The sequence below is a fragment of the Quercus suber genome, unplaced genomic scaffold, assembly GCF_002906115.3.
Source record: "Quercus suber isolate HL8 unplaced genomic scaffold, Cork oak 2.0 scaffold_127, whole genome shotgun sequence".
In the NCBI taxonomy this organism is placed as follows: Eukaryota; Viridiplantae; Streptophyta; class Magnoliopsida; order Fagales; family Fagaceae; genus Quercus; species Quercus suber.
Window position 1 is genome coordinate 145208 of NW_027069590.1, and position 25694 is coordinate 170901.

Below are 25694 nucleotides of genomic sequence, written 5' to 3' on the forward strand. Positions count from 1 at the left end.
AATAGAATTTGTTGTTCGGTCTTTTTTTTATTTATTTTTTGTTTATGAGGGCCAATTATATTGTTAAAGGATGCCAAGTTTAATTTTGTTGGGCTTAATTTCCTAAATCAATCATGTAAAAAAAAATTTAGAGCGTTCATTTTTAATTTATGATTGACAAAAGAAAAATATTTCAAAAATAATATATATATAAATTTATTTATATTTCAAAGTCTAATCTTGGTGCTTTCAGTGCTTAGCTTGTGAGAAAGGGAGAGAGAGAGAGAGAGATCCTTTTATTTATAAGAAATGCTATATTCACAATATTTTCATAATACTTTCACAAAAAATCCTAAGAGTCTGTTTGGTTAGGAGGACTGGAAAATGGGAAGAGGGAAAAGTGGTAGAATAGAAAAAAATTTAATTTCCCTTATTTGTGTTTGGTTGGGAGGGTAGAAAAGTGGATGGATGAAAAACTTTTTTGTTTGGTTAAAATGAAAAATGTGAGAATTGAAAATAGAGTTTGTATAAATTTACCATAATGTTCCTATATTAAATAAAACAAAAAATAACACATTATATACTTTTATAAAAATTGTGTATAAATAGGTACTTCATTAAAATAAAAAATAAAAAAGCTTAATAAACTAATCTAAAATTTTTTTTCCCAAAAAAACAAAAATCAACAAAATTGAGGAGAAAAGAAACAATCAAAGAAGAAGAAGAAGAAGAAGAAGAAGAAGTCAACATCTAGAAAAATGGCCACAAAAAAAAAAAAAAATGTCAAAAGGTCCAAAATTTCAGAACGTGTCTACTTGGGTATATATGTCCAAAAGCAATAAGGAGTTTGCTCATTGTTTTCTCTCTTATAATCTCCTCAATTTGGGGAGATTGATTTTTGGTGGGTTCAGGAAGAAAACACCTGGCCCCACTAGTTTTCTCTCTCCTTTCTCCTCCCAACCAAACAGCCACTCCAACCGTTTTTTTCCCACTTTTCTCACATTTATTTTCCATCCATCTACTTTTCACTCCAATTAAATATTCCTTTAGTGTTAGGTTTAAATTAGAACTAATAACTACTTATCAGCTATAATTTATTATGAAAACATTATGGACTAGCGCTTCTCTTTATTTACTATGCTTTTTTCTTTTATATATATATATATATATATAAAATAAAAAGGGACCCATTTTGTTATATTTGCACCCAAACTACAGCCCAATGATCCCAAAAGCTGAGAAAGTTGGGCCCAACCCACTCACTACCTGACTAAACCCATAACATATCATCACACACGCGTTGATTAACCGTTAGCCAAGCCTGGTAACAAAGTGATCACTTCACCTAGCCGCAAGCTTGGCCGGCCCAACCCAGCCGAGTGCACTTTTATTGACGTTTTCTCGTTAGCTTGGCCGGCCCACCCCAGCCTAGTGTAATTTTATTGACGTTTTCTCGTTTTCACACACGCCTTCGTCTCCTATTTCTGTACAACAAACACACATTACGCTTCTCTATCTATCTATCTATCTATCTCTCTCTCTCTCTCTCTCTCTGGTTTCAGATCTGGAGCTCTCTCTTTAGCTGTAAGCGTCTTTCTCTTTCTCTCTCTCTCTCTCTCTTAATTTTCACATTTTGATCTATATATTATACTCTTTTTCACATTGCATGATTTACTTTCCTTCGATTATTGATCTGCCAGAATTTACGATTTTCCAATCCTCGATTAATTTGTTTTCCATGGAAAAATATTTCGCGTAATTATAATTTTACTGTTTTATTGTATTTGATCTATAAAATTTATAAAAAAAAATTCCTGAATTTTGAATTAATACCCTTTTTTTTCAGATCCAATGCATTTGCAATTGTTATTATGCATAGTTCGGTTTTGTAAAGAATCGCTTTAGTTTATAGATCCTGTGATTGTTTGTTTGTTTGTTAAATTATTTCTTTGATATTAACGTTAAAACGGGGCGTTTTTGCCTGCAATATGAATTTGTAGGTTTTTGCTACCTGATTCGATGCAATTCTTGCACTGAATTCACAATTGACTCTGTTTGATTTGGTGTGAAATGTTTCGATGCAAATTTTTTGGTTCCTGTTAGATCAGTTTTAAATTTAATTTTTTTTTTTTTTATCTATTTTATTTTCCTTGCGTTGTGAGCTATATAACTTTAATTAGTAATGTATGAATTGTATAGCATTCTCTGAAATTAATGTGATCTCATTTTTGGCTGATGTGGGATAGCAACATTTTGCATTTTGAATATGTGGCCATATTAGCTGGTTTGATTGGTTTTGAATTACTTGATTTGTTTGTACCAATGATGTGTTGACTCAAATGGGATCTCAAAGTTCCAGGAGGTTTTATGGTATAGGACCGGATAAAATGCTAGGTGATGGATTGCAAACATGACAATCAGAAATTAGCATCATTGTCCACGAGTGCTTTGTTGATAATCCTAAGAGATGTAACAGAATTGGTGTCGCTGTTTGAGATTGTTTGGGACCATTGAGTTCCAATTATTATGCTGTGTGTTCTTGGGTTTGAGCATAAACCGCTTAGCCTGTCAAGGGTGAATGCTCATGGATTCCCCGGCAACTGATTTTGACGAGTGGGGTCAGTTGCTTATAGCTAGAGGCAATTTCAAAGGGCTCTTCTTTAGAAAGATTCCCTTCATTATCAAAAAAAAATTTCCAATTGTTATGCCCATATTCCCATTCTGGTAGCCTGTAAATGACATTGTAGTATTTCATTATTTTCCCTTTGTTGTGTGTGCCAGCCCTTTGTCTCTCATTAATCTGATCATGCTTATTATCACTCCTAGTGGAAATCGACCCGGTATGAGTGTAAGATAAATCTGCATCTATAAAACCATTTGGCATTAATTATTGAGCATAATCTCATTGTTTTGATGCTTATAGGGTGTTTGATAATCAATTTATATGATGAGCCACTATTATGCAATGCACATGGATTACAAGATATAGACTGGAATGTTACAGGCATTTTTACATAGATGATTTCATGGTAGTGATCAATAAGCATTGTGCATGCTTTAGTACGATTTTTTTTATGGTCCTTCCCCATTTAATTTAATAAACTTTATTCAACAGTTTCACCGCATACTCTATGAAATCCTTTTATAGTTACTAGTAAACTTGAATCTTATCTTTGTAATTGTTCTTAAACAATTTACATGGCACATATATTGTTGATCTACTGATGATAAAAGTGTAAACTTTGGAAGCAGGTTTTTGGTTTAGTTTTTGCCGTTAAAAATGGGAGGAGGATTTAGAGTGTTGCATCTGGTCAGACCGTTTCTCTCATTTTTGCCAGAAGTTCAGAGTGCTGACAGGAAAATTCCCTTCAGAGAGAAGGTCATTTACACTGTCATTTCGCTTTTCATCTTTCTCGTTTGCAGTCAGCTTCCTCTTTATGGCATACACTCAACAACGGGTGCTGATCCATTCTATTGGATGCGTGTTATTCTTGCATCAAACCGTGGGACTGTGATGGAGCTTGGAATTACACCTATTGTGACTTCTGGGCTAGTGATGCAACTCTTGGCTGGGTCCAAGATCATTGAAGTGGACAACAGTGTCCGCGAGGATCGTGCCCTCTTGTAAGTTTTGAGAAATTTTTGTGAGATAATTACGTGAGAACCCCCAAAGTTTGACCTTGCTGTATAAACCTTAAATTTTCAATTGCATCAATTCCTACCTTATGCTATTAAATTATTGCAATTTGGACAATTAGTATGTCTCATTAAACAAAAAATAAAAGAAATTCATGTAATCTGTGTTTACAACCTATTTAGACTTCAAGTTTGCTTCATATGAATATTTGATTGTATTCTACAACCAAAATATATATTAAAACAACTTAAAAACCCTTAATAAAGAGACACATTTTAATGAAGAAACCATTTTCTTGTGAGTGGTTTTCTGGCACGAAAATACTTTCGCCTTTCGGTGTTTATGTTTCAGATTTTTTAGTATCCTGATAAGTTTCAAGGTTAGTTCACTTGAGTTTCCATTACTTTTAGTTAATAGTGACTCACTGAGGAGGCAAAGTGAAACAATTTAGAAAGTTTAGGGTTGTAATTAATTTTTTTTTTTTAAATTCAGTATTTACTTAGAATCCAGCCCTAAACTAATTAAGTTTAAATTGGAACCCATTACTAATCCACTATACTTAGTTTCAATGTACCTGAAACAATTGTAAAAATTTAGTTGCTTGATCGTCAATTTAAAGCCTGAGGGGGCCAATTAAAACTTGGGTTAACTTACCAGAGGGCTATAATATTTCTTTATGCCAAATTGCCAATTACCAATTCAACATTTTTGCATCCACCATTAATGGGCAAGTCTTAAAGTCTAATGATGTGCCCTAGCAAACAAAAATTATTGCAGATTAGGGCTGTTTCTGTCCAGTCTTTGTTTAATTTTTGGATTTACTGTAAGATCAGTGACATCAGTCAAAATGCTTGTGGTCTTGTGTTTCCTTGATTCTTTTGGGACCTATGTCTTCTTAGTTAAAGAAATAATGGATCTTTGCACTTCTCAAGGAAAATGAGATTTGTATTCAGATTTAGATGCTGCACCAAGAAATTAATGTCACAAATTTCAACTATTGGTGGATTCTGTATTTGAAATGTAAATGTACGTACATAAAATTATAAGCTGCACATCCTTGCCTTGTTACTTTTTAATAATCAACTATCCTGCTTTCTCTGGCACGTGTTTTTGCAGAAATGGGGCACAAAAGTTGTTAGGCATCCTGATTGCTGTTGGTGAAGCAGTTGCCTATGTCCTATCTGGGATGTATGGCAGTGTTGGTCAACTCGGTGTGGGCAATGCTATTCTTATAATTATTCAACTTTGCTTTGCCGGAATTATTGTGATATGCCTAGATGAACTTCTCCAGAAGGGATATGGTCTGGGGTCTGGGATCTCTCTCTTCATAGCGACCAACATCTGGTAGGCTACAAATGTGATTTTCATCATGGTTTTTAAAATGGTATGATCTATGGTGTTTTAATCCTCAATTTTCGGTTGACTGTGCAGTGAAAACATTATTTGGAAAGCCTTTAGCCCCACAACCATTAACAGTGGCCGGGGGGCTGAATTTGAAGGTGCTGTTATTGCTTTGTTCCATCTACTAATCACTAGGAGTGACAAAGTTCGTGCTCTTCGAGAGGCTTTTTACCGGCAAAACCTGCCAAATGTTACTAATTTGCTTGCTACGGTTTTGATCTTCCTCATTGTCATCTACTTCCAAGGTTTCCGTGTAGTTCTGCCGGTCAGATCAAAGAATGCTCGTGGACAACAGGGCTCATATCCAATTAAGCTTTTCTACACCTCCAACATGCCTATCATTCTCCAATCTGCCCTTGTGTCAAATCTCTATTTCATCTCCCAGGTACTAAAGTTAATTATGCAGTGGTGAATATCAAACACCTTGCTTTACATTGTAATTGAATGACACCTTTTTTTTTTTAATAAAAAAAAAAAATCCATCCAGTTGCTATACAGGAAGTACAGTGGAAATTTCATCGTAAATCTTTTGGGAAAGTGGAAGGAATCTGAATATTCAGGTGGCCAGTATATTCCAGTTGGGGGTCTTGCTTACTATGTCACTGCACCAGCAAGGTGATGCAGTATTTTCCTTTATCATATATTATGGTATTATGATATTAAAGTGCAAGAGCGTGTGCCACCAGGAGTAGCTAATCATTGTGTTTTTGTCCATTGCTCTGATGCCTTGTTTTTTCCTCTGTTGATGTTATCATTATGCAGTTTGGCAGATATGGCAGCCAATCCATTCCATGCTCTATTCTATTTGGTGTTTATGCTTTCAGCTTGTGCCCTATTCTCTAAAACCTGGATTGAAGTATCTGGGTCTTCTGCCCGAGATGTTGCTAAACAGCTCAAGGTATTCCAAGATGAAACTTACGTCACACTTCAAAAAAACACACAAAGATTTATTTTTATTTTTTTCCCATTTGAAGAGCAATGTCTTTGATCAATAATATAGATTGCTAGTGCTATTGACCAGTATGACACCTCATGTAACGTTAATTTAGTAGGCATGAGATGCCACTAGTTTTCTTAGTTTTGTGATCATATGAAGACACCTATGCTCTGTTTTTTGCAGTAACTTTATAAAATGTTTGTATATCTACAGAGTTCCTTGTTTGATTTTGCATGCTTATAGATGATATGCCTTTTGCACTGCTGCTGCTTTATGATCAAGAGCATTACATTGTAGATGAGATATGTAGGATTAAGATATGGTGCTCCAAAAATGTTATAATTATGAATTATTATGCATTTGGATGATGTTAAACACTGCATGCTGGTTCTGCAGGAACAACAAATGGTGATGCCTGGACATCGTGATTCAAACTTACAGAAGGAGCTGAATCGCTACATACCTACTGCAGCTGCATTTGGTGGAATATGCATTGGTGCACTTACAGTGCTGGCAGATTTCATGGGGGCAATTGGCTCAGGAACTGGAATATTACTTGCGGTTACAATCATCTATCAGTACTTTGAGACATTTGAGAAGGAGAGAGCCAGTGAACTTGGCTTCTTTGGCTTTTAAGTGCTAGACGTCTGTTTTAGGGAAATCTTAGGTGGTGCTAATGAGCATCCTGACAGTTTTGGTGAAGTTATAGATGCAACTAGGTTCCACCCTTGTTGACACACACCATGGATAGAGATTGAAATCAATATGTAGTTTGGTAATGGTTAGTGACTTGCTTTTCTATTTGTATGGTAATCATGTTAGCATGCTGAGGCACAGACAAAACAACTACCGGTGAAAACAGAGATCTTAAATTTTTCATTCATTGGTGTTACCTTGTTCTATGATATGCTTGGTTGCATGCCACTTGACCCATGATTTGGGTGTTATGATTGGAGACACGGATACATCCATTGAATAATGTTGCCTTCAGATATGCTCTAGTGCTCTGGGTATTTATTTATTTATTTTTCTTCAGTTAGAAAAGAAGGGGATTTAAACTAAATTCCCGACATACAATAAATTGACCTCTCGGGCAAGTTGAGCCGAATGGTACCTCCACGTCTTAAATGTATGGGGGAATGTGGGGGCCTCAGTTTGCACCCCTGGGGTGGGATATTTATGTAAGTGATATCTCTAATTCTAACCTGTTCAAAAACTATATATATATATATACACAATGATAATAGGCCCTCGCCAAAACCCTACTATGGGTAGGGGCCTTGTTAGGAAGAGAAACAAAACAGCGACCTTACTGTGAGAAGGGCCCATTTACCCTGAGAATTAACAGCGCTATATGCTTTCCCATTAACCTAACAATGTGAAACATAAAAGGAATCCTTTTTTTATTAAATTTTGGTTAGGATGAGTCACTAGCAGCCTATGTCTTATAAAGTTTCCGAATGATATGGACTGGTTTGTTTATAAATATAGTTAGCAATGATGGTGCATACGTGCAGCCGATGACTTCTAACCTTAGTCTGATTCCATTATTTGGAACTTTAGTAGCTTTTATCCTTCTCTTTTGCGTATTAGCTGAAAAGATTGACTCAGAGATCCCATGCGTACTGTCCTAAAATCTAAAGAATTAGACTAGATAGGACTGAATTCGTCAAATTTGATTTTAGCCGAAAAAGCAGCTTGACGAATACACATGTTTCATATATACCTTGCCACATTCAAGGGCAAGGTATGAGTTTGGAGATCTTTAAGTCTATAAAAGCAAAGTAAAATAGTGAAGACTTAAAAGCAAAGTAAAAGCAAAGTAAAATAGTGAAGACTTAAAAGCAAAGTAAAAGAGTGGAAAAAAAAAAAAAGCCGGAGGGCAAATAATGATATTAGAGAATAAAATTATTGTCTATTTGAAAATAATTTATTTAACTTTTTGCTAAAAGTTTGTATACTAGAGTATATTTGTACCTTAAAAAAAATGAAAAAATGCAAAAAAAAAAAAAAAGTGAGATTTTTGAAAACTGTACATAAAAACTGAAACTTAAGCTAATGCCAAACTCACCATTAGTCTCCTCGAGCATGAAAGTATTGCAACATCTTATCTTGAATAAATAAGAACCATGCTTGCTCAGTTTCTCCAAGCAACACATGGACATTAAACACAATTCATTTTCCCTTTTTTGGAGGGGTCGAGATGGCGATCATGACTTTTTAATCTCTTTTTAATGTAAGGCAAGTTCTACATGGAACTTATAGTCAATTAGTCGATTAGGCCTAACAGCCTATAGTCCCAGGATAGAGCTATAACGGTTACATTTTTAATGTATGTTCGGTTTACAATGACCCTTAGGATCCATTTAGTCGGGAGGATGGAAAAGTGAGAGATTAGAAAATAGATAGAGGATGGAAAAGTGGGAGGATAAATAAAATTTTAGTTTTCCTTATTTGTGTTTGGTTGAGAGAATGAAAAAGTGGAGGGATAAAAAACTTTTTGGTTTAGTTGAAAATAAGGTTTGTATAAATTTACTATCATGTCCCTCTTAAATAAAATAAAAAGTAATACATTATACTTTTTTTAAAAGTTGTGTATAGATGAAAGTGGACATTTCAAAAAGAAATCATCTAAAAGTGTTTTCTTAAAAAAATAATAAAATTAAAAATTAAAAAAAGAAAAGCAAAAGAAGAAGAACCCACCTCGTCCTGAGAAAACCAAAGAAAAAAAAAAAAAACAAAAAGCCAGCGTTACCAGAGAAAGGAAAAGTATATAAAAAAAAAAAAAAAAAAAGCCAGAAACTTTAAAAGAGGTGGGTGCAGTTTTGTCTAAATATTTTTCTCACTTTTTACTTCAATTTTCTCTCCAATTTGGAGAGATTGTATTTTGAAGGGGAGAAGAGAAAACTTATGAACCCCACTAAAATCTTCTCTTTTTCACCCTCAACCAAACAACCAAAAACATCCGGGTATGTTTGGTAACTGTTTTTTCTCTTTATTTTTTATTTCTAAAAGCAATTTTCTATTTTTGAGACTAAAAAACTTATTTGGCAACCAAAAATAGACAGAAAACAAAAATTATTTTCAAAACTCAATTTGTGAAGGAAACCAAAAACATGTAAAATGTTGTTTTCAGTTTTTTAATTTTCAAAAGTTAATGAAACATGCATTTAATTTAATTAATCTATCTCATTTAATGAGTTAGCAATTAAAGTTCAAATCCTAGGAACAATATATTTTAGTATTTTCTATTTTTTCTTCAAAAACCTATCTTTTTAATTTCAACTAACCAAACATATTTTTTATTTCAAAAATACAAGAAAATTATTTTTTCTTTATATTCCTAAAAATAAGTTTTTGAAAATAGAAAACAAAAATTGTTACCAAACCAAACACACCCTTAGTAAACCAAAAATCATTTTCTCCCCACTTTTTTCTCTTTCATTTTCTATCGTTCTTAAAATCACCCCAACCAAACACACCCTTAGTAAAGTATATGTAGCCTAAAGAGTCTAGGGTTAAGTGCACATGGATTTCACAATACAATTTGGAGTAATTAATACATAATTAACTCATAAATTAACCTAGTAGTCTAATACCTTTAACTAATCCTTCCACGATTAAAAAAGAAGAAGGAAATAATCCAAGCCTACCTTTTTTTTTTTTTTTTGTTTGAAACAGAAGGGGCAGCTGCACTAACGGTAAGTAGATTTGAAACTTTTAGCAAACATTCTTGGCACTTTTTCAACTACTGCCTAACATATTTTGTTTTTTTCTTTAGCTGTATTGCTGTACAACATTGCCATTCTCCAACTTATTAATATTTAGGATGAAAAATAGGCAGACTGATACGTGTTTTTCTCGTGCTACAGACTTGGTTAAGAGAATTAGATCGAGGAGTTAGGTTTGAGTTGTAGATTGCTGACTAATTGGTAGCTTATATTATTCATGAACACGTGTGATTCTTTCAATATCGATATAGTATACGAATTTCAGCACATTTTTCAATTTTGTTTGGCCACTCGAGGGACAACACAGCCTCCCAATGGGGCCTACAAACTCCTCTCCATCATAGACGTTGGATTCCAAACCCTTTAGATAGATTAGACCTTTGTGCATTGGCAAGCCAGAAAAGCTGGAGGTACCAGCAAAGATGGTCCTCTTGGTCCTCAATTGCAAAACTGAGAGGCTTCCTTTAGTGCAATAGTTGTGCTTGTGTCCCATTTTATGGCTGTTGGTGTTGGACCCTTTGGAAGGCCCTAGCCCTACAGTATAAAGTCCCACTCCCCCCACTTAGAGTCTTGGATACTGTCCTTTCTATCTTCTTTTGTGAATATAATTAATGAGAATGCTACACTGCTTAAGTTCATAGCTCCACGTTGAGAATTTTGGCAGGGCTCAGTGTGATTAGATGGTACATTTATGTCATACACTCAAAAGGAGGAAAGTGAAAGGCTTACAGCTCACCCAGAGAATGATTCTTTTTTTAAAATCCTAAAAGGTTCTCTATTTATTCCTCCTCCCAAAAGATAAAAAATTTCAAAATTTTCTTTAGGATCTATGTATATTCCATTCCACTAAAAGGTTCGATGCTCATGGTGGAAAATGTTGAAATTAAAAAGTGAAATAGAAACTATGAGTAGAGAGAGAGAGAGAGAGAGAGAGAGCGAGGCAGAACACAGAGAAATGTGCGTTTCGACTTGATGGTACGCGTTCAATCGTTCACAGAAGAAGCTCTTAGAGACTACATTGTTATTATTATCACTGTGTTACAAAGAATCAATGATGCATAGATGCTACAAAATTTTGAATTAGATGTAAATGGACTTTACACTAAACTAGGCCAATTGGGCTATTACTCGTGATAATAATAATAGACATAAATTCAATATGAATGTGACCTTTAACAGAAGATAATTACAAAATTTTCTTATAACCTTTTTTTTTTTTTTTTTTTGGATACTTGATTATTTTTTCTGAGCAAGTTTAATATTTTATCGCATGCATGCTGACTAATTTTAAAGAAAAATAGCTATGATTAGCAATTTCGAACTTACAATCTTCCTAAATTCTATTTTTAAGAACTCTTAAGAATTAAGGTCTGTTTGTTACTGTTAGTTAAACAATAATTTTTAATATTTAAACAATATTATACATATTTTTATACACTTTTTTATTTACACGTATTTTTAAAAAATACAAACAATATTACAAACAAATTTTATAATAATGTTTGTGTTTCTATTTTGAGAAGTGTTTTATAAAGTGAAATTTTGGTAATAGAACGTTGCTATTTTTTTTTTTTTGATAAGCTCGTTGCTATTTGTCAATGTTAAGCAACTTTTTTCCAATGTTATTAATTTTTTTATGATCACTTTTTTCCAATGTTATTTATGAGCAGAAGACAAAAGCGTGAATTGAAATAAACAAATGCTTCTCTATAGTCTCAGTTATCGAGATGCCACTCATTGATTGCCAATAAAATATGGAAGGAGGGGACTGTGTCATATCAAATAATCAATGTGGGAAATGATGGTAATTCAAAGACCGATAAAGCTAGTTTCTCATGTCTTATTTTTGTACAATGCTCTATGCGCGCAATTTCAAAAAGAGTGGCTACACTAAGTTACAAACTCACATGACATCATTTTACATTCAAAATTTAATCAAAGAACAAAAGCGAAGTACTGAAGTGTGAAAATCTAGAACAATAATCAACCCTATCTTATCTAAATTTCGGCTGTATTTGTTTAGGGTGGAAAACCCTTACAGAAAATATTTTATACTCGAAAAGGTGTTTGGATAGATTAGAAAATACGGTCAAACTAAAATTAATTTTAGTTTGTTTGTAAAATTTTGACATTTTTAGTGTAAAATCATTTACACTTCTATTTTATCTTCAATCGAATGATCCTCCTATTTTTCGGTCCCTACCCACGAGAGAGAGAGAGTCCGACGTATATACATTTTTTTTTTGTAATAATTTTACATGCATACCAAACACTAGAAACTATTTTTCAAAGTATTTCCTAGAATGTAACCAAAGAACTGAAAATATTTTCCTTTCCAAAAAATATTTTACATCTAGCCAAACATAGCCTTTATTGCCAACTTGTGGGATTTTTTGTATGTGAAGTACGTGTTTTCTCATATTTTGGTTATTGTTCTTTTGTGCTTAATTCTTCTCAAACACAACTCTTGGGCCATCGCCCGCGACTAGAATTTTTTAAATAGTTTAAAACATCAAATATTTTTTACCAGCAATTTATATATGGTTTTCAAATTTTAATTTATTTTATTTTTATTGAGGTACAGTTGTGTTTTATATTTTACATTTATAAAATAAACTAATAAAAAATCAATTCAGCCAAATAAAATTGGTGGCCCATTATGTTTTTTATTTTCCTATTGCACACAATGAGAGAATAAATAATTTTAAATGTGATACTATGTAGTATGTATTGCACACAAATTGTTTTACATGAATTATTTGAGTTGTTTTTTTAGTAATGTGTAAAATCGTGTAATATGTGACATAATCCACATGCAAGAACCATTTCGCTCTCCTTTCCCCACCGATAAAAAGAAGGAAAAATAATTTTGTGGGTGTTTGGGTGTTTACTGGGACATAACTTACATTTTGATAAGTTAACTGCTAAACTCAGATATTTTTTGGAATAGTTGAGTCTGAAATTCATGTTAATGGATCATCCATTAAATTTTACTCCGAGCTTCTCTTTATGTACTTAAGTAATATAATAAATGATCTCTAAAAAAAGTAATATAATAAATGAGGAAAGTAGAAAAATAATGGGAATAATATATAGTATTCTTTCTTGAAAATAATTAGACCATAAAACATAAAAATAAAATCGAACAAATACGTGTGCCTATGTTAATAAGGCCAAATAGATATATTTAACACGATTACATGAATATGTTTGACAATGTCCAAATTAGTATGTATTAATTTAGGAGTAGGTTCAAGCCAAGAAAAAAAATTTAGCAATATCATACAAAGCCCTGGGGCCAGAATGTATGCCCCTCCTTGCCAAATAAAATTTAGTAAAATTAATGGACATGGGAAATAGGTGTTTGAATTTAATTTGAGAACACCTAAGATACTATACTTAAGTTTTATACTTTCCCAAAACTCTTACAATATCTATATATATATATATATATATATATATAGTTGAGAGGTACTAAAGTGATTTTGAATTTATTTAATTTTGGTCAGATTAGTTTAATTTGGTTGAATTTAAATTTTATTTATTTTATGGTTGCTTACAGTGATTTTGTTGTATTTAATTTCTATGGATATAATTTCTTGCAAAAGCAGTCTTATTTTATTATATACTTATATTTAATTTCTATGAACGTTATGGGCTAATGATTGTTCAAAAGAATATGAGAAACTCGGGTGGGGGAAGGGGAGGGGAAATGATCTTAAGATGCTTAATTGGTCATTAGATTTTAGTATTTTAAATTTTAAGTGCTAAAAAGAATTACATTAATAAAAATTTCTAACAATATTCTTGCGCTTGTGTGTGCGTGTGTGTGTATGTATGTTTGTATGGAAGTTTGGATTGAAGTTTTTATTTTTGAAACTAATACTTCAGACATGTATGTATGTATCTATGTCTATACATTAGGTTTTGCTTGAATTACAAATTAGTATAATAGTTTTACCTCGGCCGCTCAAACCGAAATTCTTGGTTCTGCCATTACTTATGAAACTCAAGGTTGGTGGTTGCAATGTCTCTTCATGGTCTCAACAGGGGCAGCATTATGTGCTGGCCAGGGGTTCAAATGAACCCCCTAACCTGGAAATTTATATATATATATATATATATATAAATTCTTTTACAAAAATTATTTTGACTCCCCTAAAATAAATATTTGAACACCTTGACCATAAATTTTGTTTAAATCTAGCTAAAATAAACTTGAATATGATTATTTTAATGCTATTTTGAAAATAATTTCACAATAGAGGGTAAGTGATAAGTTGTAACTAGTTTTTATTTTGACCCACAAATGACATCACTTTTTTACCTTTCTTTTTGGCTAATATATCACATTTTTTTACCTACCTTTAACAACTTACCACCTATATTTTGTTATGAAATTTTTGCGCAAGTGTTGTGTCAATAGCACTACTCTTAAAATATTTAATTTTATAATAAAGAAAAAATGTTTCAAATTTTTGCTCATTTGTTAAAAATAAATAAACCTTCTATCTGGGACTCTGGCTTACTTTTCCATTGACAACAAAATGAAGTTGTTTTTCCTTACACTTTTTTTCTTCATCAGCAAAAAATTACACTACCTTTCCAACCAACTAATCTATATTTATATCTGTGATTTCTTTCTTCATTCTCTCTATCTCTCTTTCTTCAATCTATGTTTTCTTAGCTTTTATCTTTGTTTGATCAAGTAGTTTTCTTATCTTTTATCTTTGCTTGCTCCAATTCTATGAGAGTGACCATGTGTATGGTTAAAAAATCGTACATTTCAAAAGCAAAAATTTATATTAGTTTTTTTTTCTTAGTTCACATTTAGGGTCCATTTGGGTAAACTTGAAAACTAAAAAACACTGTAGTAAAATAATTTTTAAGTGCATTAATAGTACCGTGGGACCCATTTTTAATAAAAAAAATTGCTGAAAAGTAAGATTTGTGGGTCCCGTAAACAGTACATGGGAGCCACTAATGTGTTGAAAATGATGGGAAAAGTCAAATATTGCGGCTACTATTCATGAACAGTAGCCGTGTTTGTCTCTCAAATGCATGCCAAGAAAAGAAAAAAAAAAAGCCAAATGCAGACGCGCTGGCTTTCAGCTGAATCCAAATGTAACCTTACTCCTAGTCCCACTCCTAGCTTTGTTATTATTCTTCTTTATCATTTATTTTAATTTAATTAATATTACATATAAATATAATAAGTTATTATGCATTCAACGATTGTTGTCTTACTGATCTTTAAACTATTAATAAATTTTTTAGACTATTACACAATATAGTTGTATTGTGTACTAAATTGTATTTATTATAGATTATTGTATATAATATGGAAGTTGTATATACAAAAATAAATAAATAAATAAATAATCATTTATTTTTTAATTGCTCCCATGACAAATTCCTAGCTCCACCACTACTGACCCCCTTAAAAAAAATCCTGGAGCTGCCACAGGCTCTCAAAACAACTCATATCTTTCATAAGAGAAATGTGCATGGCCTTGGTCCATGTGTTTGAGTTTCATATAGTGTTTTTTTTATAAGAGATATTGTAAAAGGTCCATGTAATATAAAGCATTACAAAGTGTCATTTACGCCAAGCGTATTGTAACTCAACCAGTAACTTATGGTATTTCCAATCTAGATGTATAGAGTTCAAATCTCTCCCCTCCAAAAAAAATATATGCATATTGGGAGTGAAAAACAAGAAATAATGATAAATAGCATTATGTGTTCGGTAGAAGTCATGAACTTGTATTGGTCAAGGCAATATAATGTTAATAGGAAAGCATAATAATTTTGCAAGTAATGATATTTTCTAATTTGCTTGCCACAGGCAAAATTATTCCCTACGGCAAATAATTTCTACATACCTAATCCATACAATATAATTTTAAACTGGCTTCAATTCGTTCAGGTGGACGTTTAATTTATGCCACTGTAATGACTAATGAAAGTGTTTTAAAGTCTTCACTATCTCCTCAAGGAAGATTATTGCACGCTCTTCTTTGCTATATGAAGCTTATTGCATTTTATTATTATTATTATTTATCATGAAGATTGTTGCATGTTATGAGTACCTGTTTCAAATCATTACATACAAGACGTAAAGACACAAGGTGATGCATCATTTTTTTGGCTTCATATTATGCGATGCATGCAAAGCCGTTTGTCTTAGCAAATGATTTTTAATTTCTTGTCTTTCTTCATCCTGAGAAAGAATATTTTGTGGTCATATATAATTCTTAATCTAGAGTAATTTTTAGCAGAAGACAGAAGTGCTTATATACCATTATAATGTCCCTATGACTGTTGAATATTAATTATATAATACAAACATCAAAATCTATAGTGGAGTTCAACAAACTGTCTATGTAATGTTGGGTCCTCGAGATTACATCTTTAAGTTATTGCATGCCAAAAAAGAAAGCAAGCGTAGGTTTAGTTTATAGATATAGGAATAAGTTTCTTGGTGTATAATGTATGTTAATCTATGATGTATATTCAAAAAACAAGCAACATTGTCCGCCATGCAAGATTGAGCTACAAATCCTAATCAATTTTGCCGTCATTTAGGTTGAAAACTTGGAGTATATGTGATTGTGGTCCCAATAAATTCAATAAGTAGCGGAGACAGGGCCCTTAATGAAGCTTCTTCATACACTCATTTAAATACAGTGCCACTATTTTGATAGTGCACATTATCTTATACTAATACATTGTCATAATTTTGTATGTCGGACGTGACAAAGAGCTCCTTAGCCAGAAAAAGTGAAAGTAACTAAATAGATTAAAAAACAATCCTATTAATTCAAGGGTCCAGTTAATAGGGTGTCCTTAATTATGGCATTTGATGATGGGTCATTTTAAGAAAGTTTTAATACCACTTTTAAGAGAAATATAAAATACCGTCACAAAAGTTAGTTATTTTCTTTCCCATAAAAAGTTTTTATAAATATTTTCTAAACAAATGTGCACATTTAGTACATTCGTTAACTTTTCCCTCAATTCAATATCATACCATGTCTGTCAAATCTGGGTGATTCTAAGAAAAAAGTTAGATACAGAGATTGCCCTACATTCTTGGGTATGTGAATGTGAAAGTGCAACATCTATATGCCTTATCCCCACAATAATAGACCATAATTTTCACATGCTAAAACAATGGACATTCGTTAACTTTTCCCTTAATTTAATATCACACAATGTCTGTCATATCTGAGTGATTCTAAGAAAAAAGTGAGATAGAGAGATTGCCCTACATTCTTGGGCATGTGAATGTGAAAGTGCAACGTCTATATGCCTTATCTCCACAATAATAGACCATAATTTTCACATGCCAAAACCATGCATGCATGAATTTTAGAAGCTTGATGAAATTACAACTACCATTCAAGAACCTGTTTGTTAGGGACTGGAAAACAAATTTTTATGCAGACCAACTAGCATGGAGAGAATTGGAGGATAGAGATAGAGGAAATCATAGAAAATCTTTGTGACGTCTCCGGCTGTTGTGTTTCATATATTTTTTGTGGGACGCCATGCATTAAATCTCTATGTTGCACATAAACTTGGGTTTGTAAGATATTATTAATATGTGAAGAATAAAAGCTTTCCTTTTATGAGGGGAAATCAGAATCAACTACCATTTATGTAGAAAAGTAGCTAGACAAATAACTAGGGTAACATATTACTATGCTGGCGTGCAATTTCTTTGCTAGGTTTATAGATATATGGAAAATACTAAAAATATTACCAATTTTATTACATAAAATTTACAAACAGATATAATATTAATTGTGATTGGTTGGTTTCAGCAACTTTTTCTCTAATGAATATTTGAATTGTTTAGTCGTGATTGGTAACACATCAATTTCAATTTTCTCTCTAATATATATATATATATATATTGCCATTGAAATATTTTTCAATAAATAATAGAATCTCAAAAATTTCAGGCTTGGCATCAACACAATATGCTACAATTTTTAGGAATAAATGTATTTTATTGATTTGCTTATAGGTCACACCTTCTGATTTCAATAATTAATCTGCTTTTGAGACTGGTGTGACCAGGGTTTTAAATTAACATTGATTATAAACTTTTCTGTGTCTCTTATTGTCTGCTAATGATGCTCTGGAGGATTTATTTTTTATTATTATTATTTTTGACTGGCAGGGATTAATCAATACATAATAGTGAAACATATATGCCACTTATTTTTGGTCCATACTTGGCCCCATTATTTTTTAAAATTGGGTTTGTGGGGCATGGTCAAGGTTAACTTCTACTAGAATGGACCCCATAATTAAAAGGATTATTTGTTTCAAAAGTTGTAACCTTATTGGTCCCGCTTGCGATTGCAGGGGAAACGCATGCAATGTTGATCGAATGACAACCTTCTAATAAATCTTTTTTTCTTTTTTCTTGATAATTTAATGAAGTTTAATTCTTACATTTCAAATTATAGGGGTTATTTGGCATTATTGTTTAAACAACAATTTTTAATGTTTAAACAACAATAAAACTTTTGACACGTATTTTTATAACACTCAAATACATATTTTCACAACACTGAAAACTAAACAACAATACTTAAACACTGACACCAAATGGGCCCATAATGTTTCATATACGTCTTAACTAATTTTTAAGCATATATACTATTGAGCAAGTGTAGGGCTGTAAACAAGCCAAGTTGAGTATTGAAAGTTTAGATTTGTTCATTTAATTTTGAAAGTTCAAAATGTGTATAAAGTACTCTTGAACGTTTAGACCCCAAATTATAAAATATCAATTCAATCTTATAATCAAATAATTAATGTGCGGAACATGAACATAAGCCAATCACAAAATTGATAACTAATCTATGCCAAATATAAACACATCCACAACAGTAAATATAAGGCAAAGATAAAGGGAAGGAAGATGCAAACACACGGACAACACACGATGTGTTATCGAAGAGGAAAACGAAATCCTCGGCGTAAAACCTCTCCGCCGCCCTCCAAGCGGTCAAATAATCCACTAAAGAATGTAGTTGAGATACATGAACAGTAGAAGACCCTTCAAGCCTAATCTACCCAAGTACTTAAGCCCTCCAAGCTTCTTGCTCTAACGAGGTTACGCCGAACCTATTTCTTCTTTAGCTTCCCAGATTCTGCTACTAGACCATAGCATCAACCAATGTATATTGGTTCTTTCCAAACTGCTTCCCTTAGCACCAAATGAACCTTCTCACAGACGTGGGTGTGGTGAGAAAATGATTTGGTCAATAGCCTCTCAAGGGTATGACAATGGAGAGGAAGAGAGTAGAGGAATTTGTAGAGTCTCTAAGGTAAAGATTGGGGATGAGGCAATCTTGTTTTTCTCTAGGGTTTCTCTCACAAAATTCTCTCTAAAAGCTCTCTCAATTTAGTGGGTATAAGGGTCTATATATAATGGTGTGTGTTTGGAATACGAAGAGACAGTTTTTGCCAAACAGGGCTGATTGGCAGCTTGACCTTGCGGCTTGTCCAAGTCGCGAGTTCAAGTCGCGACGTAACGGCCTGGCCAGTCTAGGACTTTTGTCCTGTAGTACGATAGCTGGCGCAACCCTTCAGCTCCCCATGTGTGTATCTCACGTGCCTGTAGTTGGCGGCTTGCCAGTCACGAGTCAGTCGCAAGTCCTAGCCGCGAAACTCTGCTTTTTTGCACATATTTAAGCTTTTCTTCACATCTTCTCACACACTACCCTTACAATAATCCCACCTAAATACAGGGTTACTAAGTACTTAAATTACAAGCAAATTGGCACGAAATAAAGCCAATAAGATGGTTGATAAATTTCAACCTTACAATCTCCTCCTTTGGCTATTTCGTGACAAAACCCTAAAACAAACTCTAGACTTAACACGTGAGTTTGGAACAGTTGGAAAACTCACTCACACCTAACTCTAGAATTTGTGAAGTTTTGGAACCATAAGGACAAGTAACTCCTCAAACACAACAACACAATAAGTTCATTTTATGCAGAAAACTTGTAAAGCAAATGGAACAAGCACAATGCGATCAAACACAATGGAGTAAAGCAATAAACCATGGCAAGACCAAAACATGCAATCACTATAACCAAGTGATCACAATGCTCATTCACACTTGGAATGAACATCCGGACATTCAAGATGACACACATAAGGCAAATCACTTGAATGACCAACACCCAACCAATGCACATTACAAGAAGTATATGCATCTAGGAAAAATCCTACAAGAGCACAAGAGTGACAGTACTTAAAAATGAATGCATAGCATTAGGTTAGAAGTACTAATTTAACAGAGTACAAAGGCTCCATAAAGTATGGCACAAACCACAAAGGCCTACAAGTGTGCATACAACCAAACCCTTAAAACTTACATAAGCAACGGTACAAACCTTAAACAAATGTGCTGAATTAACTGAATAACATCAACAATATATAAATGAACCAAGTATTAAACACATTCAAGAGTTATGAGTTTAAACCAAAACAAGACTAGGACCTATAATAACAATAGTTAATCAACAAAATATCAAAACTACAAACAAAACATTAAGTGATAAAGAAATCTCCCCCTCAAAACAAGCACCTCCCTCAAGAGCTATCCCAAAAATTCTCCCTCTTTTTGACCGGAATGGCCAAAGGGTCACTGCTCCTGGTTAGTGTGAATGCTGTAAAACTTGGCTGAGAGTACATCCAGCTGATCCTGCATTGCTGTTATCCTTTCAGTATGCTGGTTTTGAACCTCTCTGAGTTTATCAAGCCTTTCTAGGATGATCTGAAATGCATCAGGAGGTGCAGCAGATGAAGTAGAGGCCCTGCTCCTCTTGACTCTTCTTCTTGGTGTGGAAGATGGTCTTATAGCCTCTGCTTCAGTCTCTATTGGATCACATTCTTCTTGGACACCCTCATCTTCTTCACCTGGAAGACGACTTTGTATCCTTGTGAGAGTAAATTTGTTAATTGCTGATAGAGAAGGCAAAGGACTGATATCCTGAGGAATTGCAACACCCTTTTCTCTGAAAATCCTCATGAGAAGACTAGGAAAAATCAGCTTGGGTCTTGAGGTGGAAATAATCTCATCCACTATAGTATCAAAGATGTGAGAACTAATGTCAATAAAGGTTTTCTCCTTAAGTCCCATAAGAAAGATGGCTCTAGCATTTGTCAGTGTAGCCATCTTCCTTATAGGGTACAGATTGTACATCATTATGGTGGTCAGACACCTCATATCTTTAGGAAAATTAGAAGTGTTGAGACATCTCTTTTCTATAACCCCACCAATTCTTTTCTAGATAGTCTCTAGAGAAAGCATTTTGTCCTTGTAGTTAGTGAATTCATAATCTTCCAATCCCTCAAGCCCTAAAACCTTATCAATATCATGAGCATCTAAGGTAAATTCCTTTCTTCTCACCTAACAACTCAACTCCTCCTCCCTTATCACAGCATTTGCATAGAATTCTCTGATTAGAGGGTCACACAGAGGTGGAAGATCACTCAGCAGTTTTTCCCAACCTCTACCCTCAAAACACTCTGGAATGAAAGTGTCCTTCAACTCCTTGAAATCAACAAGTCTTTCCTGAATGATGGTTCCTTTTGAAAAAGAATCTCTATATCTCTCAAAGTGTTGAATAGACCTAAATAGGTTATGGTCCATTTTCATTCTTTTGTCAGATTTCTTAGCAATTGTCTTCTTCTTTGTAGGTGATGTAGCCATGTATAAACAAGCAGAAAAGGCCAAAACAAGACAAAGCACAATGTGGAAATTCACACACATTAGCAACAAGTTAGTTACAAAGCGAGTAACAGAGTGACCAGACAGAACACAGAATCAGCACAGTTGATAACCAAAGGATGGATATATCAAATCAAATAAGTTTAAACAGCATAAGAGTAGACAAGAGCAAAAAAAATGACATTGTAAAACACATTCAGATAGATATGAGCCTATGTCAATGAACCATGACATAATGAGTATGAAGTGTGCAAGAAGGAAACTAAAAACAGCAACACAAACAAGATCAGGTGTTTTAAAATAAGAACAATGCCAACCAAAAACACCACAAACTCAAATAGCCTGAAAATTCTAGCACCACATTCAGAGATAAATATAGAAACCCTAAAACCATATGCCCAAAAGAAAATCTAACAAATATCAATGTTCAGACCAAATATTAGCAACCTGATGAACACACAAAACTTTGAAACACCTCTGCAACAAAAAAAATACCCTCACCCAATCAATCTCAACATTTTAGGCAAACCCATGTTTGAACATTTTATATCGCAGAATCACAGATGCAGCATTCAAAACAATAACCTAAAAAGCAAAACAGTAAGAATGAAGTAAGGGAAAGAAAACCCATACTTTTTTCTTGGTGTTTGATGGGAACATGATGCAAAAATGAGAGATTTTTCAAAGAAACATAGAGTGTTTGAAAGAGTGATTTGGGAAAGACAATGAACAGTCACAAATTTTTGAGGGAAAAACTGAAAAGCAATTTTAAAAACTGTCTTTAAAACGCAAAACACGCGTTTTTCACAACTGGATTAAGTCGTTAGGGTAAGCCGCGAAACAATATGAAACAGGATTCTCGAAAAAACTTCTAAGTGTTTTTCGTGACTGGAAGATATACCCGCGAGGGAGTTGCGAGCTGAGCCGCAAAAATCTCTGTGTTTCCCTCGTGAATGGACCTTCCACCCACGAACAAGTCGCCACATTGAGCTGCGAAATATGCAAAAACACAAATTTTGAAAAAATTTCTAAGTCTTTTTCACGACTGGGATGCTAACCTGCCAGTTACCCACGAAAACTCTCGGAGTGAGCTTCACGACTGGAGCATGCGACTGGACTAACTCGCGACCTAGTCACCAAAACAGGGCAACACTGTTTTTGAAATTTTTTACTATTTTGTAAAAACAAAAAACTTTGCAAAAACAAACTAAAACACTCAAAATTTTTTTTGTATTTGATCAACACAGATTGAGCTTGTGAAAACACATTTAATCAAGTACAATCACACAAATGAATATGGCATTCATTGAACATAGACTTGTATGTTGTGTGTGGATATAAAAAATGAGATAGTCCTTAGTCTAATATGAAGCTTCAATGATCAATATACAACTAGCACTAGATAATGTGACCTATCTCAATTATAGAAACATGCATATATGACCTCCCACATGCACTTGATAACAATTCTTTAAAACTTTTCATTTGGCTCCATATTTAACATATCATTTGCATTTTTTGAGCAAAGAGGATCTCATTGTAAGATAGATATCTGAAATTTTTGATATTTCAATTGATGATTTTGCCTTTGGCTTTTTGGCATCATATATTTTATTTTGGTCGCTTTCCCTTTTTCCTAATCGAATACTAGTATGTGCGACAGGCTTTTACAACTCTATATCTCTTTTCATTTGGAAATTTACATTTAGAAAGCTCTTTTAAGCATAAAAATAAAAAGTGGGAAGATATATAGGCATGAGTCTATGTATGTCTCAAGATCAACAAAACCATTCACTAATCATTCATGACAAGGTTGAAGATCTATTTACAACAGTCACATAGATTTTAGAATTTCTTCCACAATGATATGAGTGCATAAGAGACAAGCTAAGCTCGTTAAATTCACAAAGCCATTAGTACAAAGGTACAAGGCAAAACAAGTTTTGAAACAAAACTCAATAAAGTCGATCAAACTTCTTGGATTTTCTACTTTTTATATGTTTTTGAATTTTTGACACAAAAGCAGTAAAAGATTGATAAAAAAACATAACAAAAAATTTAAAAACATTTGAGCCAAAGACTATCCCACACACAAAATAAAAACCTAACAACTAGCAGGAAGCACACAACCAATCATATTCACAAACATGGGAAGTATTGATGCATAGGCAAGTTGTAATGCTTATGCATGAGTACCCTTCGTCACCCACACGTCATGTGCGTTTGGGGTGATATCCTTAACGGATTGGGTACGTGAATTAGGACTGTCAAACCTTCGTGTGAAGCTTTCCAGGCAATTTGTGAAGGCATCGATCATCTTCATCACATCCATCATTCCTAGATCACGGTTTTGACTTCTTGGTTGCTCACCACCCCAAGACCTATTGTCGTTTCTTCTTCCTCGTGACCGAGGAGCACTTGCATTGTTCACTACTCTCAGCTTGTGACAATTGGATCTTGTATGTCCTTGTACTCCACAATAGTGACAGAGATAATTCATTTTAGAACCCTGCTGAGATCTTGGAAGTGATCTTCCTCTAGCTCCATATCTGGAGTTTGATTAACTGTGGAACTTATTAAACACTCATTGATCAGCCACATTGTTCATCTTCTCAGTTTTAATTTTCTCAGGAATAGACTTATTCACAATCATCTCTTTAGCCTTTACAAGCTTCACTTCTTTGACAACCATGGCTGATGTGCTACTCCCTTCGGTGTAATCCAACTCGGACTTGTTTGAGGAAGGTTTTTAAGATGAAATAACATCTTCTAACTTCTGGGAGGAGACTTTCTCTATCTTGGCATGAGCTTGCACCACCTCTTACTCAAGAAATCTTACTTTGGTATGAGCTGCCGACAGCTCACCATTTAGTGTCTCAATTTCACACTTCGTCTCCTTGTATTGTGCCAGAAAACTTTTGTAATCTTCCTCAACCCTCTTCATTTTCTTAATAGCTATATTAGCCACCTTAGCATATTCACCAGTCTTATCAAGGAGTGAGTTGTAAGTCTCTTGCAATCCCATTGCTTTTTCAACTTCCTCATCTTCAGACTCCTCAACTATTCCAATAGACTCTAAATCAGAATGTCCCCCAAGCTCCTTCACAAGTGAACCTAAAATCATTCGAGGGTTCTACATATGCAATGGTCATGAATGCGGAGTAATTTCCTTCTCCGTCACAGCTATCTTCAGAGTCAGAATTTGATGAATCAGTATCACTCAAGGTAGTGGTATAGACCTTTCCTTTTGCTTTCAAATAATTAGGACATTCCTTTTTGAAGTGTCCATGTCCATTACACTCAAAGCACACAATGTCCACAGTAAATTGAGAATCCTTCCCTTTACTTTTCTTAAAGTCTTTCCTATCACCTCTTGAGATGGAAACTTCCCTTTGTTGAATGGTTTCCCACTATTCTTCTTCTTCAGAAATTTTCGAAAGTTTTTCACAAGATATGCTACTTCCTTCTCCACTCTATCTTCTTTGGAAGGATCATCCATTCTTTCGGTGATGGTTTTAAGAGCAAGCGATTTACTCATCTTGTGGAAAGGTAGCCCAAGCTCATACGTTTGAAGTGACCCAATGAGCTCTTGGATCTTAATTTCATCAAGATCCTTGCTTTTTTCTATAGTTATGACTTTTGCTCGAAAGCTCTCCAGTAAGGATCTCAAAATTTTTCTTACCACCTTAGTATCTTCAATCTTCTCACCAAGATTGAGCTTCGCAATCATAATTTCATTGAGTTTCCCATAAAACGAATCAAAAGCTCATCATCTCCCATCTTAAGCTCTTCGAATTTAGTGGTAAGCATTTGGAGCTTTATGTCCTTCACCTTCGTAGTCCCCTCATATGTTGTCTCCAAAATCTTCCAAGCTTCTTTGGCCACTGTCATGTGAGATATCCTGTGGAATTCATTTGGAGACACACCACAAAATATAACATTTAAAGCTTTGCTGTTAGCATTGGCTGCCGCAAGAGCTGCCTTATCCCAGGTGGATTTTTCAGCCTTCAGCCTGGTCCAACCTATTTCAATCGCATCCCACATGGTGTCATCAATGGAGCATAAAAATGCCCTCATTCTAACTTTCCAGAAGGCATAATTGTTACCATAAAAAAATGGTGGAACATTTAAGGATTGAGACCTATCCATCTCAACAAGAGGTCAAGGATCACACTCAGGTATTAAAACCACAACAAGTGTACATGCTCTGATACCAATTAAAAGTTCAAAATGTGTATAAAA

At 33.8% G+C, this 25694-nt stretch overlaps 1 protein-coding gene across 1 annotated transcript; it reads left to right on the forward strand.

Moving 5' to 3' along the window:
- The first annotated feature begins 1428 nt into the window (after positions 1-1428).
- Positions 1429-6833, forward strand: LOC111987566 (uncharacterized). Its single transcript, XM_024019280.2, has 7 exons — positions 1429-1563; positions 3232-3603; positions 4733-4960; positions 5048-5402; positions 5505-5632; positions 5780-5915; positions 6351-6833. The coding sequence occupies exons 2-7, from the start codon at positions 3260-3262 to the stop codon at positions 6588-6590; spliced, it is 1431 nt and encodes a 476-aa protein (XP_023875048.1). The 5' UTR covers positions 1429-1563; positions 3232-3259; the 3' UTR covers positions 6591-6833.
- The last annotated feature ends 18861 nt before the right edge of the window (positions 6834-25694 follow it).